The sequence below is a fragment of the Mauremys mutica genome, chromosome 1 (genome assembly GCF_020497125.1).
Source record: "Mauremys mutica isolate MM-2020 ecotype Southern chromosome 1, ASM2049712v1, whole genome shotgun sequence".
Classification (NCBI taxonomy): Eukaryota; Metazoa; Chordata; order Testudines; family Geoemydidae; genus Mauremys; species Mauremys mutica.
In genome coordinates, this window is record NC_059072.1 from 291,616,877 (window position 1) to 291,632,178 (window position 15,302).

At 44.6% G+C, this 15,302-nt stretch overlaps 1 protein-coding gene across 4 annotated transcripts in view; it reads left to right on the plus strand.

Annotated features, from left to right (window-relative positions):
• Positions 1-15,302, plus strand: part of PCDH9 (protocadherin 9) — a 904,685-nt gene that overhangs the window by 556,809 nt on the left and 332,574 nt on the right. For all 4 annotated transcript variants that reach the window (XM_045011849.1, XM_045011856.1, XM_045011868.1 and 1 more), the window contains exon 2: positions 14,958-15,033. In XM_045011849.1, coding sequence (XP_044867784.1) covers positions 14,958-15,033 — 76 coding nt within the window. The remainder of the gene's footprint in view (positions 1-14,957; positions 15,034-15,302) is intronic.

Consider the following 15,302-nt stretch of genomic DNA (forward strand, 5'->3'; position numbering starts at 1 on the left):
CTAGGGGATTTTTTTCTTTATAAATTTTAGATTATATTCTGCAGACACATTCTAAGGCAAAGGATGAATTTGTGGGCAGTTCTGTAGCTCTGGGAAGCAGAGACCCAGAACAGTAATACAAATTTTGTTTTAGACATTTTATTGATAAACATAATACAGTAATGGTACAAAACACCATGGGTCAAATTTTCAGAAGAGCTCTGCACCCAAAAACTACCATTTTGGCATGTATATAAAGGGGCCAGATTTCAAAAAGTGCTTATTGAGAACAATGGGAGCTGTTGGTTGCTGATCATTTTTTTTGAAACTGGATACTTAAATTAAGCTATCTTGACAAGTCTGGCCCAGTGGAGAGGGTACTGAACACTTTTGAAAATCAGTCCCTAAAGCTTACTACATTTTTACAGGGGTTTCAAAAATTCTTGCTCAGGCAAAATTACCCATAAAAGTCAAAATTCACTTAAAATCAATTGTTTTGCCCCAGTAAGGGCTTTAAGATTGTTCTGTGCCATTTACTGAAGAATACTGTAGTAAATCCCAAATGTAAATCTAGTATCAACCTATATTTACAAAACCTGTCTGCTGAAAATACAGTACTTAGGCACAATACATTTAACTTTCATACCAATCTACAGCATTTGGAAAGCAGCCAAAGAGCTCCAGATTTTTTTACTCTACTTTTTTAAAAAATTGTGTTTTGTTCATTTTTAATTACAACTCATGACATCAAGGCAACAAAAGTGTGAAAAACTGTGACAGTAGAATATATGGGGGGAAAAGATAAGCTATGACTAAAGTGTATTTTAAATAGGTTTTAATGCTTTGAAATAAAACAAGTTTACCATGAAAATGTAATATGCTGTGGCAAACACAGCTTTATTGTTCTGTACCTGAACAATAAGATTAGGAATATTTTCAAAGAAAGGCATTTTGTTGTTGTTGCTGTTGACATTCACAAAATACTATAGCTATTATTGATATCCAGTATTTAAGCAAACTGAAATTCATATTCTTGGAAAGCCACAATCAGCTCTCATTTTTTGCGATGAGCAATAGGCAACTAAATCAGTTTAACTCAGGGCTGTTTTGCTGTTGTGTGCTGCAGTTTTGTTTGTTGTTATGATGAAAGGCATTAGCTGGCTGGCCAACTAGTCTCAAATACCTTCCCCAGAACAAAATTGCATTCACAGTGTAACTTGAATAATCTCTAATGTTGGAAAACACTGATGATACTTGTCACGCTGTCTAGAGTGGCTCACAACTCTGAATACTTACCTCAGGGCAGACTGTGAGAAGACTGTCAAGGCAGACACCCGAACTGGTGGTGTGTTCTATAATAATAATTCACCAAGCAGGTAACAAATGTGAGCTCCTGCATCTCCATACCAGTCTTACCATTGAATCACAGACAGTCCCCTTGGACTACTCAGTCTCTCTTGCCACCCAGGCACACTGAACTTTGTGATAAAAGGTTATTAAAACCAAAAATCACACCATGAGGTTGCTTCCAGTCCCAAGGGACCAGCCACTTACCCCAGATCAATTGGTACTCCAGATCTTACACCAAAGACAATGCTGGCAGCCAACTCTATAGTAAACTAACTAAGGATTTATTAACTTAGAAAAGAAATGAGTTATTGAGTGTTTAAAGCAGCTAAAATATAACAAGAGATAAATCAGTTAGTAACTCCAAATGGTGGCAATGATATACTAAAGTGCCAGTCTCCCAAATGTTTTTCAGCGCTATCCATAATAACTCTGGGGATCGCTGTCTTCTCATTCAGTTATTCTATCCCGTTAGAATCCAAACAGTTCAGAAATACAGGATCTTTCCTTGAATCCATATTTATAGTATCTTCACAAAGAAAGAAGTCTCTCTACCAATGTGGGCTTTTCCTTTGATGACTCTGAGTGAGGGATGCACTTAGACTTTTGACCTCGACCATATACATGATGGACAACTGCTTTGAAATTAGCATTTTCTCTTAAAGTCCTTAAGTCCTTCATTAGCATTTTACAAGATTTCTTTGAGTAATTTAGTAACAAGGCTATTTACCATACAGCGTTTGCTATTGCATTATGACAGGAACAGATAAGCAAAAACAATACCAGTAAAATTTCACTAGTTTTCATTAAGTTGAAACATCTGAATACGCACTTATACATCTAACCCTTACTTTGATCTACACAAGTGAACTGACCAGAATACACTCTAGCATGATGTGGTCAGCCAGTGTCACAATACTATAACACAGGGATCGGCAACGGGCTGAGGGACATGCTGACCACCGCTTCCCGCAGCCCCTATTGGCCTGGAGCAGTGAACCACGGCCAGTGGGAGCTGTGATCAGCTGAACCTGCGGACGCTGCAAGTAAACAAACCATCCCAACCTGCCAGCAGCTTTCCCTGATGGACCACATGCCAAAGGTTGCCAATCCCTGATATAACAATATCAAAGGCATGAGAAATGTTCTGTATCATATGTGAAATAATCCTTTAGCGGGATGAGCTGTATGGAATCTCCTGCACCAGGTGACTAAAGAGGGCTGTGTTTCAGTGACACTTGAAACAGCACAAAATATATATATATATTTTTAAATTAAAACTCAGCCCAGGTTCAAAAAGCAGTTGAGGGAACCTGGCCTGCTTCATAGATTTACATGGGTGGTTTCAGTTGAATTTTGATTTTTGTGTCCATCTGAAACTCAAACTCATGCAGTGCAAATACATGTACATCAGGAATGAGATAAATTGAAAGGAATTCTTAAACTATGGAGTTTTGCCCAGTTCTAATGATAATCTAGGACTGAATATATGATGCAAAGTTTAGATTTCAATTCTGACCATAAATAGCAGCAAACCTAATAGAATCATAGGACTGGAAGGGACCTCGAGAGGTCATCTAGTCCTGTCCCTTGCACTTGTAGCAGGACTATGTATTATCTATGCCATCCGTGACAGGTGTTTGCCTAACCTGCTCTTAAAAATCTCCAATGATAGAGATTCCACAACCTCCCTAGGCAATTTACTCCAGTACTTAACCACCCTGACAGGAAGTTTTTTCTATTGTCCAACCTAAACCACCCTTGCTGCAATTTAAGCTCATTGCTTCTTGTCCTATCCTCAGAGATTAAGGAGAACAATTTTTCTTTCACCCTCCTCCTTGTTACAACATTTTATGTACTTGAAAACTGTTACCATATCCCCTCTCAGGTTTCTCTTCTCCAGACTAAAATCCCATTTTTTTCAATCTTCTGTCATAGGTCATTTTTGTTGTTCTTCTCTTGACTTTCCCCAGTTTGTCCACATCTTTACTGAAATGTGGTGCCCAGAATTGAACACAATACTTTTGTTGAGGCCCAATCAGTGTGGAAGAATTACTTCTCTGTGTCTTGCTTACAAGACCCCTGCTAATAAATCCCCGAATGATGAGGTTGGTTTTTTTTGCAACAGTGTTACACTATTGACTCATATTTAGCTTGTGATCCACATGACCCCCCCCAGATCCCTTTCTGCAGTACTCTTTCCTAGGCAGTTATTTCCCATTTCGTATGTGTGCAACTGATTGTTCCTTCCTAAGAGCATTTGTCCTTATTGAATTTCATCCTATTTACTTCAGATCATTTCTCTGGTTTGTCCAGATCATTTTGAATTTTAATCCTATTCTCCAAAGCACTTAATACCTCCCAGCTTGGTATCATCTGCAAACTTTATAAGTGTACTCTGTATGCCATTATCTACATCATTGATGAAGATATTGAACAGAACCAGACCCAGAACTGATCCCTATGGGACCCCATCGTTATGCCCTTCAAGCATGACTGTGAACCACTGATAACTCAAATAAATTTGTTAGTCTCTAAGGTGCCACAAGTACTCCTGTTATTTTTGCGGATACAGACTAAGACGTCTGCTACTCTGAAACCTGTCTCTGGTGTGAACACCTTATAGTAACTCCATCTAAGTTGTATTTCCCTAAATCATGCTCAAAATGTGATGTGATATAAGCAAGTTTGCATCAATGTTGTGACACAAACAGCCTCCACATTGTCATGGTGTATATTGAACCTTCACTTGCAACATTTGGATTCAGCTCAGCAGAATCTTACAGGGCAGAAAGGTTTTCAAATGGCTTGTCCAGCCTTAGTGATTTGTAGGCTCATTTGATGCCTTAATCACATGTAGATTGTTGCATGGTTGACCTCAAATGGGACTGAAATCCATGATGTCAAGATCTAATGGATTTGTTAAACGATAGAATGTTACTCACACAATGATACATGGCTATATATTATGCAGATCTTTAAGTTTTGCTGTAGTCACTGCAAAAATTTAGTTGCTGATTAATTTCTGATACTTGTACATTCCCAACTTGCTTTCTTCTTAGACCATTTCTTACTGCTTCAAAGTGGCTATGGTATCTGCTAAGAATGTATATTTAGAATAGTTTTGGTTATTAATACAGTCTCCATGGAAAAAGTCACTCATTTAAAAATACATATATTTTAAAAAGTGAATTTAGTGCAGACAGGTTTTGTAATTAGAAAAGTGAAAAGTGCTAACAAGCTAGTAGAGGTATTATGTGTGTGCATGAAATACAGCTAAAAGCTTGCACTGAGATCATAAGGGCTTGCCATCCATGACCAGGATGTTATAGGTGTGCTGTACATTGATCATTAAGCTTGTTATTCAGCATAGACTGATCCCATCTGGAGGAAAAATGCATTTGAAATGCTGTAGTTAGTGACTGTACAGATGAGATGGAACAAGGATATTGGGAGCTCCTTGACTGCCAACAGTTTGACGTAACTTAGTGAGGAAAAGAAATGGGCAGCTTTCCTTTCAAAACAAAAGCATAGTGGTCCTCAATGCTGTTATTCAGCAAGGAGAGTTCAGTATGTTTTGGAAGGCCAACAAGGTTAACAAAGGGAGGGAAAGGCTACTTGGGAAGGTGCCTGGAATGTTGCATGCTAACAATACTTCCTTATTTTGGGTGCCTGATGTGTTAGGATGGATCACATTTTGGGCTGTAGGGAAAGGAAAGATTGTCTTGGGGTTAATGCACCAGAATGGGACTTGGGAGATCTTGTGTTATATTCATGACTCTACCTTAAGTTTCCTGACAAGGGGGGAGGGATAGCTCAGTGGTTTGAGCATTGGCCTGCTAAACCCAGGGTTGTGAGTTCAATCCTTGAGGAGGCCACTTAGGGATCTGGGGCAAAAATTGGTCCTGCTAGTGAAGGCAGGGGGCTGGACTTGATGACCTTTCAAGGTCCCTTCCAGTTCTAGGAGATTGGTATATCTCCAATTATTACCTATTACCTGATTGACCTTTCACAAGTCATATATGTCCATATGCCTTGGTTCCCCATCAGTGAAATTGAGATAATGCTTGCTAACCTCAGAGTTATGAGAATAATTCCATTGATACTTATGATGTGCTCCAATTCTACAGCTGAAACCTTTCTTCTTTCACTGGACAACTTCAAAAACTGAGCTGTCAGCTAAAGAGCTCCCACTGTCATTGTTGAGGCTGTGAGATGTATCTTCAGCTGACTAATCAGCCAGGAAAAACCTGACCCATATCGATCTAGGTACTCTTATGTATCCAATCCCCTTGTTATAACACCCCAACATGACAATGGAGTGGAAGCAGCCATAATGGATTGTGTATGCCTGTTAGTATGAGGAATTATTGTTTTAACTACGATCAGCTTTCTTTGCTATATAACCCTAGAGGCCTTTGGAACGCTCTTGGAATTGCAGATGATTCTGTTTAGCTGAGTCAGACCCTATTGTTTCTTAACTATTTTATATAGTCCTGAAGAGAAGGACTTTTATTGGATCCCTAATTTAGAGATCTGTTTTCCTCAACCATTGATATTGCTTTATGTTGCCCTTTTACTTCACAAATATTAAAAGAATATGCCTTTCTTTCAGCAGAATATGCTGCTGAAAGTCCTGCTAGTGTCATCATCTCTTGTTTTGGAAATACAGTACTCTGAATGTGGTTGTTTGGATATAAATGCAGAATGTTACCAGATTTGCCCGTTACTTTGGGGTACGCTCATTTATTAGGGTTACAATTGGGGGGGTGTCTGTAATTCTATCAATGTGCTGCTTGTGTCACTTGTGTTTTCATGTGGAGCTCTACTTCTCCCTTCTGCAAGTCCCCTCCCAATGGAGCTATCCTGCAGGACCTAGGTTTTCCAGGGCTGGGTTCTTCCAGCCCCAGAATCAGACGAACGTTCACACACACATTAACAGAGCGCGTCTGAGAGGACCGGGCTAATCAGCACTCCCAAGCTGACCCCTTATATGTCCCTGGACTCAGTAGGCTGGGTTGAAGAGACCTCCAAGCTGTCACCCTCATATGCCATGGGCACTAAACCGGAAGAGAGGCTGCACTGAGCAGGCTGGGTCGAGCAGCACTTCAATCTGCCACCCTCATGTGCCCCTGGACTCAGCAGACTGGGTCGAGTAGTACTTCCAAGCTGCCACCCTCATATGTCCCAGGATCCACACATCCCTATCCCCACTTTCATGTTACAATTGTTCTGGTAGTAAACACCACAGGATTTTGGGGCCTGCAGGGATCTTTTAGCTTAGGTACAAGAAGTGCTGCTGCAGAGCGAATGGGGAAGCCTAAAACACCCACGAGCGGGGAGTGAGAGAGAAGCAACCAGCCTGACCATGAAAGTTATTTATTGCCAAGTAATAACCATACAAGGAGAGCCAAACAAACAAAACAGTTATGATATTAAATCTAACTTAAATTTGATTACAAAAGTTAGGTTTATAAAACTATAACTGATCACACAAGTCAGGGTCAGAAGGCTATACCTAGCTAGAGAGAGAGTGAGCGAGCTGGGTTCTCACCACTCCGTGAAGCTTGAATCGATCAGCGTTCCCAGCCAGTGGTGGTAGCTGAGGGTCTGGAGTGCTGGAGACAGGCAGAGCCCCCAGCATGATCAGTCAGGTGAAGATGAAGTCCCAATGGAACTGATGCAGATTTTGGGTCCAGGCATCAGAGTATTACTTGAGCATGGGTAGGGTTTCCTGTAGGGAAAGAACAGTGGTTCAAGGGAGAACACTAGATAGGGTTTGTGGGTAAACTGATGGCTCAAGGGAATATACCAGGCTAGACAATGGGAACAGACCATTCCTGGCTATGGGCAGCTCACAATGCAATTAGGCAGCTTTGGTATTTTGGATATCAGTAAAGGATTTATTACTATAATTTGTCTGATACTACTGGGCTGGGTGTGTACAGGTATGGATTCATTAAGATCTGGAGCAGAGGTTACCCATCATGCAGTGCTTTTCTGGTTCCAGAGTTCAGTGTGGTTCTTGCCTTGGAATCTCTGTTCTCCATTTTGTATGCTAATAGAGATGGTTCCCTGTCCCACCTTTGGAGATATACCTATCTCATAGAGCTGGAAGGGACCTTGAAAGATCATCAAGTCCAGTCCCCTGCCTTCATTAGCAGGACTAAGTACTGATTCTGCTCTAGATCCCTAAATGCCCCCCCTCAAGGATTGAGCTCACAACCCTGGGTTTAGCAGGCCAATGCTCAAACCACTGAGCTATCCCTCCCTACCTTAATGCCTGAGTATTACTTTGTAACCATTGATACAAAGGGATTTAGATGGCTCTCCCTGCCTTTTCATTGCTTTTTGTAAGTCTTTCTTCTGATCAGCTTTGGTTCAAGCGGAGGCTTGTGGGGCTGGGGAGGGGTCGGAAGTCTTTCGTGAGTCAGACAGGCTGGTACTGTGCCCTGGTTCCCCAAGAACACAGAGCTGATAGGTAACAAGGAAAAGATATTAAGCTATATTTGTTTAGAATTGAAATGTATTCTGTTCATATCTAATGGAAAAAGAATCTGCTAGCAATACTGATTACACAGTATGCTCAGAGAATCAACTACAGAGTGAAAGAAGTCCATAAAATAAACTAACTGGTATAGTTTGATGTAAAATTTGGCCTAGTCATAAAACACTGAGAGCTAAATCTTCGGCTGCTATAAATTGGCAAAGGTCATTGACTTCAATGGAACTACACCACTTTGCAACAGCTGGGAAACTGGTATTACAGTGTGAGGAATGTCCTAAAAGAAAAAAAATTAAGCTTATTTGATAAGAACAGATTTAAAATTTTTATTAAAGTAAATGTTTAAAATGAAATATACACAGGTTGAGAGGGAAGGTACTGCACATCTGGGGTCAGACTTGGGTTATGGGGGGTTTCAGATATCGTTTGCAAGGATGAAAAATACATACATATCGCATAACCGGCATAGACCCAGATTGGGGTGCAAGGGTTTTTAAAGTGTCAGTGAATAAGTGGGCTCGAGTTCGCCACCCATGGAATGAATAAGGAGTCCAAGTCAGTATCGGTGGAGCGGATAGGTACATGGGTGGGGTGCGTCCCTTGGTCCCTCAGGGAAGGAAGTGGATTATTTCCCTGGTCGGCTGTCTCAAAAACTCAGTGTGGTATTGGCTAAATTAAACAAAATGGGTTCAATCAAGCATCTAGGTTTGACCAAGTATGATGAATAAAAAGGGAGCCCGGAGGAGGATATTGATTGTCTTGCACAACTGTTTTCAAATGGCTGAAATGAGTAAGCACACAATTAATAGTGTTATCTCTAGATTTTCTCCACATCATAATGAATATGGGCCCAATGCTGCTCCTATTGACTTCAGTCAGACAACAAGCCGGGGGGGGTGGGGGTGGCATTAGAATCTAAAGGCTTCCAAAGCTCAGCACTAAGGCCTGGTCTACACTAGGACTTTAAGTCGAATTTAGCAGCGTTAATTCGAACTAACCGCTCAACCGTCCACACCAGGAAGCCATTTAATTCGAACTAGAGGGCTCTTTAGTTCGAATTTGGTACTCCACCCCGACAGGTGGAGTAGTGCTAAATTCGACATGGCTAGCTCGAATTAGACTAGGTGTGGATGCTAATCGAACTTAGTAGCTCCGGGAGCTATCCCACACTGCACCACTCTGTTGACGCTCTGGACAGCAGTCCGAGCTTGGATGCTCTGACCAGCCACACAGGAAACGACCCGGGAAAATTTGAATTCCTTTTCCTGTCTGGGCACTTTGAATCTGACGTCCTGGTTGGACATCGGGGCGAGCTCCGCAGTACCTGCAACGATGCAGAGCTCTCCAGCAGAGGAGTCCGGGCAATCCAAGAATAGAAAGAGGTCCCCAGCATGGACTGACCGGGAAGTCATGGATCTGATCGCTGTGTGGGGCGAGGAGTCTGTGCTCTCGGAGCTGCGCTCCAACAAGCGGAATGCAAAGACCTTCGAGAAGGTCTCCAAAGCCATGATAGACAAAGGATACAGCCGGGATGCGATGCAGTGCCGCGTGAAAGTCAAGGACCTGAGACAAGGTTACCAAAAAGTCAGAGCGGCAAACGGACGCTCCGGAGCACAGCCCCAGACATGCCGCTTCTACGAGGCACTGCATGCCATTCTCGGTGGGTCTGCCACCACTGCCCCACCAGTGACCGTGGACTCTGAGGATGGCATAGTGTACCTGGACAGTTCCTCGGCGATGTTCGCCAATGGGGAAGATGAGGAAGGGTTTGTGGAGGACGGCGCAGGCGACAGCGAACACAATACCGCTTGCCCTGACAGCCAGGATCTCTTCATCACCCTCACAGAGATCCCCTACCAACCGTCCCCGCCCGTTAACCCGGACTCAGAATCAGGGGAAGGATCAGGCGGTAAGTGCTATAAACATGGAAACATTTATTTTTTAAAAAACAGGTATAGAAAAAATAGAAATACTATATACAAAATTTTAAATGTCAAACTATACTAAAAAACAGGAATAAAAAATATGTAAAAACTATATAAAAACTTTTTCTTAAAAAACTATATAAAGAGAAGGTCCACACATATAGGGATTGAACAATAATCCTCTTGGGACAGTTCAACAAAGCTCTCAGAGAGCTGCTCGAAAAGCCTCCGCAGGAGGTTCCTGGGGAGAGGTGCCTTATTGGGTGCTCCATGGAAGCACACTCTTCCGCACCAGGACATCCTAATGTAGAGAGGAATCATCGCCTCCACCAGCATTGCTGCATATGGTCCTGGTCTGTGCAGGGCTTCCCTTAGCATCCGCTCTCTCTGACTCCGAGTGACCCGCCTCAGGGTGATGTCGTTCTGGACAGGCTGCATCTAAGTAGGGCAATTAGTGTATTGTTACTATTGTTAATGGTTTAAAATTAGGTTGCATAACAACGACCCTCGCTTAACAGCCATGTGCTGGAGGCCACAGAGAACAAGCATACATTGATCTTTCCCGTGCACTGGCGGGAGGGGCTGGAAAAGGCTCAGCCTTTCTGCTTTCCAGATTGCCTTTAGCAGGAGAGCACAGCTATCCACTAACTGATAAGCATGATCTACTTTAAGGCTTACCAGGACTGTCTGCAAGACAGATTCAGCTGTCTCTCCCCGCTTGTCCGGTCTCCTGTGCAATGGCGCCGCCAATGAGAGCGTATTCCGAAATCTAGAACTTGTCCTGAGATCTCGTGGAACTTGGTGCCCTGTATGGTCTTGTTCAGAGAAACTGACTAGACTGTGTTCACTGTTCGCAAACATGTATCTGTTCAAGGAAATCACTTACTGTTTCCCATCACACAGCTTCTGCTCTTTCCCGGACTGCCCCGGCATCCCCCTCGCAGAGGCTGGCTAAGATTAGGCGGCAAAAGAAAAAGACTCGGGACGAGATGTTCGCAGGACTGATGGCCTGCTCCAGAGCCGAGGCGGCCCAGCAGAGCCAGTGGAGGGAGACCCTCTCTCAGCAGCAGCGCTCACACAGCGAACGGGAGGACAGGTGGCGGCAGGAAGACCAGCAGGCGACTCAAACGCTGCTTGGGCTAATGAGGGAGCAAACGGACACGCTCCGGCGCCTTGATGATGTTCTGCAGGACCGCAGGCAGGAGGAGAGAGCCCCCCTGCACTGTATCTGCAACCACCCTCCAACGCCAAGAAGTCCTGTCCCCCCCTCACCGAAAATTACAAGACGGAGGGGCGGTAGGGGCCGTGAGAACTGTCACTGCACCACAGCTGAGCGCTAATGTACCACACACCTCTGACGCTATAACTGTGTAGAAGCGCTTCCCTTACAGGGGATCACCCAGTCCCAAATCCAAGTTTCATCACCCCACTATGTAGTAGATTAATAAAAGCTGTTTGCTGTTGTTCACTCTTTCCGTCACGTCTTTCGTGTCAGAAGACTGTGTATGTAGGGGGAGGGGCCAGGGGATTTATAATTGCACGGGATAGCCTACATTAGCAGGGTACAGACTATCGGGGGCAGGATCAACTGCAGGGCACACACAGACTGCAGTCAGTAGTCACCAGGGTCACTCTGTGTGGTGTATGCTGCCCCGAGTCATTCTGTGATGTGTACGCTTGTCCACGGTCCTAGCGCCTGCCACTCCCTAATGTTAAGGCATGCTGCCCTTACCATGCACTTCCACCGTAGGCGCGATCCTCTCCGCTGCCCTGAGCCCCAACAAGAGCCCTCATCCACGGACAGATACTCACCCTTCCCCCACAGCCCTCACCCATTCCTACGCCCAAACCCACAGCCCAGAGCCTGCATCCAAATCCCTATCCAAAGACGGCACCACTCGCCCCTTCCTGCAAACCCACCCCTACATGCACAACCACTTGAAACCGTCCCCCACCCCAGAGACCTATGTAGGAGCAGGAGGCTGTCCGTCCTGTATTGTACAAGCGGTCTGTACATCAGTGCACACCGTACCCAGCACAGTATGCGTCCATGTTTCAAACCCTGAACAGAAATGCAAAGTAAAAGAAAGATTTATTAACAATAACTGTTCCGTTTAATTTGTTTTAAAACGTGTTTTGGAAGTGGGGGAAACTTGGAGAACGGGGTATGTAACCGCAGATCTCACTCAACACATAGAGACACAGGCCCAGGATCAGCTTCTCTTAAAATCAAGTGGAGAGTCATAGGTTACCCTGCTCTCCGAGGAAACTTGCTTTCAAAGCCTCCCGGATACACAGCGCTTCCCGCTGGGATATTCTTTCGGCACGGGTGTCTGGCTGAGCGTAAACAGCAGCCAGGCGATTTGCCTCAACCTCCCATCCGGCCAAAAAGGTCTCGCCCTTGCTCTCACAGACATTGTGGAGCACACAGCAAGCAGCAATAACTACGGGGATATTCTTTTCGCTGATGTCCGAGCGAGTCAGTAAGCTCCGCCACCTCCCCTTAAGACGTCCGAAAGCACACTCCACCACCATTCTGCACTTGCTCAGCCGGTAGTTGAAGAGTTCCTTCTCACTGTCCAAGGCGCCTGTATAGGGCTTCATGAGCCAGGGCATTAGCGGGTAGGCTGGGTCCCCGAGGATCACTGTAGGCATCTGCACATCCCCAACCGTTATTTTGTGGTCCGGGAAGAAAGTTCCTGCCTGGAGGCGTCTAAACAGACCAGAGTTCCTGAACACACGCGTGTCATGAACCTTGCCCGCCCACCCGACGAAGATGTTGGTAAAACGTCCCCTATGGTCCACCAGTGCTTGCAGCACCATAGAAAAGTAGCCCTTTCGGTTAATGTACTCGCTGGCCTGGTGGGCTGGTGCCAGGATAGGGATGTGAGTCCCATCTATAGCCCCACCGCAGTTTGGGAATCCCATCGCAGCGAAGCCATCTATGACGACCTGGACGTTTCCCAGAGTCACTACCTTTGAGAGCAGTTGCTCAACGATTGCGTGGGCTACTTGAATCACAGCAACCCCCACGGTAGATTTGCCCACGCCAAAGTGGTTCGCTACTGACCGGTAGCTGTCTGGCGTTGCAAGTTTCCAGAGGGCTATGCCCACTCGCTTCTGCACACTCAGGGCTGCTCGCATCCGGGTGTCCTGGTGCTTCAGGGCAGGGGCCAGCAAGTCACAGAGTTCAAGGAAAGTGCCCTTACGCATCCTGAAGTTTCGCAGCCACTGTGATTCATCCCAGACCTGCAGCACTATGCGGTCCCACCAGTCCGTGCTTGTTTCCCGGGCCCAGAATCGCCGTTCCACACCATGAACTTGACCCATTACCACCATGATCTCCACTGCGCGGCGTACCCTGCTTTCTGAGAGGTCTGCGCCACTCTCCTCACCGCGCTGCCGGAGCCTCCTCGCCCGATTTCTCAGCAGCTGACTGTGGAAGAGGTGGACGATAAGGTGCGAGGAGTTGACAATGGCCATAAGTGCAGCGATGATCGCAGCGGGCTCCATGCTCGCAGTGCTGTGGCGTCCGAGCTGTAACCGACCAGAGAAGGGCGCGAACAGATTTCCCGCCGGCGCTTTCAAGGAGAGAGGGCGGGAGTGACGGTTCAATAATGACAGTTACCCAAAACCACCCTCGACACATTTTTTCCCCCAGCAGGCATTGGGGGCTCTACCCGGCATTCCAATGGGCAGCGGGGAGTGCGGGAACTGTGGGATAGCTTCCCACAGTGCACCGCTTCCAAAGTCGACGCTGGCCCCGTGAATGTGGACTCAGAAATTCGAATTAGTGTATTTAGTATGGATACACAAATTCGACTTCATAAGGTCGAATCCACAAATTCGAACTAAGTTGATTCGAAATAGTCTTGTAGTGTAGACAAGGCCTAAGATTGTGAATCTATCCTGGATCCCATACCATCTCACCTAACCAGATCACTCAAACTGTCCACTACTACAATTCAGATTGTGAGGGAAGATGTGCTAAACTTAAGGTATCTCCTCTCTTGGGATGCTCTAGTTGCCTCCAGAGTTTGAGAATGTAACGTTATCTCATGATACACTTAATATTATGATCATACTGCTTTTATGAAAAACCTCATTCTGTTCCATAGCCACTAGCTGCTAAAAGGGGGAGTTTGCATCTTGCAGTACTGTGTGACTCATGAGGAATTACTAGATCATTTTGTGGTCCCAATTCACAAAGTCAGCTTACTTCCTTAGTCGAGAGTTGTTTAAAAATCAAGATTGTTTGTTAACCATTTCAGGTGTATCCTGTGCAATTATTTTGGTCAGATTCCCTTAGTTCTGTCCTGTAATTTGAGATAACTTTTAATCCTGGCTCTGACTCACTCTGTTCCATTGAACAAAGCATCTAACCTTAGTCTTCCCCTCTGTAAAATTGTTGTAGTAATCAGCTATTCCATGGATGTGTTCTGTGAATCCTAGTTAATCATTGTAATTTCAAAGCAATGTTATAAATGCTAAGTGTTAGTATCATTAAATAGAGAGACAAGGTGGGTGAGGTTTTATCTTTTATTGGACCAACTTCTTTTGGTGAAAGAGACAAGCTTGTGAGCCACACAGAGCTCTTCCTTAGATATGTGTAGCTAGAAAGCTTTCCTCTCTCACCAGAAGTTGGTTCAGTAAATATTACCTCATCCACCTTGTCTCTCTAGTATCCTCAGGCCAGTTTTAAGATACACACACTGATTGTGTAGGTGATATGTTCACACTGTTTGCTGACTTCAATGGATGATTAAATCGTCAATGTTACGTTGCCTACTTTTCTTAGCATAGTTTCCAAAGATTTCTGTTCTTCAAGACAAGATTTGTATGTCGTCCCTTTAACATGGCAAGAAACACATACAAGCGCTTTCTGTTGGGACGCTTGCTTCAGAGATGAGCTCATGGAAACCTCTGAACCTCCACTCTCCTGCATGCCTTCTTCCCTGGGTTGCTGTACAGGGTTAAAAAAAAAAGTGCCACAGGAGTCTTTTTTTTTTTTTTTTGTTAAGAGAAAGAACAGAAAAAAGAGCACTAATCAGCATGTCCTGTGCTCTTCTTTGTAGTCCCAGCGCCGTGTTACGTTTCACCTCCCTGATGGCTCCCAGGAAAGCTGCAGTGACAGTGGTCTAGGAGACCATGAGCCTGTGGGTAGTGGAACCCTGATCTCACACCCTCTCCCTCTGGTTCAGCCACAGGACGAATTCTACGACCAGGCCTCACCGGACAAGAGGACTGAAGCTGATGGCAACTCTGACCCCAACTCTGGTGAGTTGACTTTCAAGGCTTTGGTAGTCTTTTGTAGAGGTTGTTTGTTTTGTTTTCCCTTTTTACTTTTAAAAAAATGTTTAAGCTGAGGGATGTGGAACATGTGCATGGATATTTAGTCACAGCAGTTCAGTAGAATTTACAGCATGTTAAATTAGTTGCCTGAAATATCATGTTGCAAGGTTGATTGTAAAAAAGAAACACAAGTTAAAAAAATTGTGCTTATTTGGGAAACATGTATAGACAGACTACATGATGAGTGGAAAAAA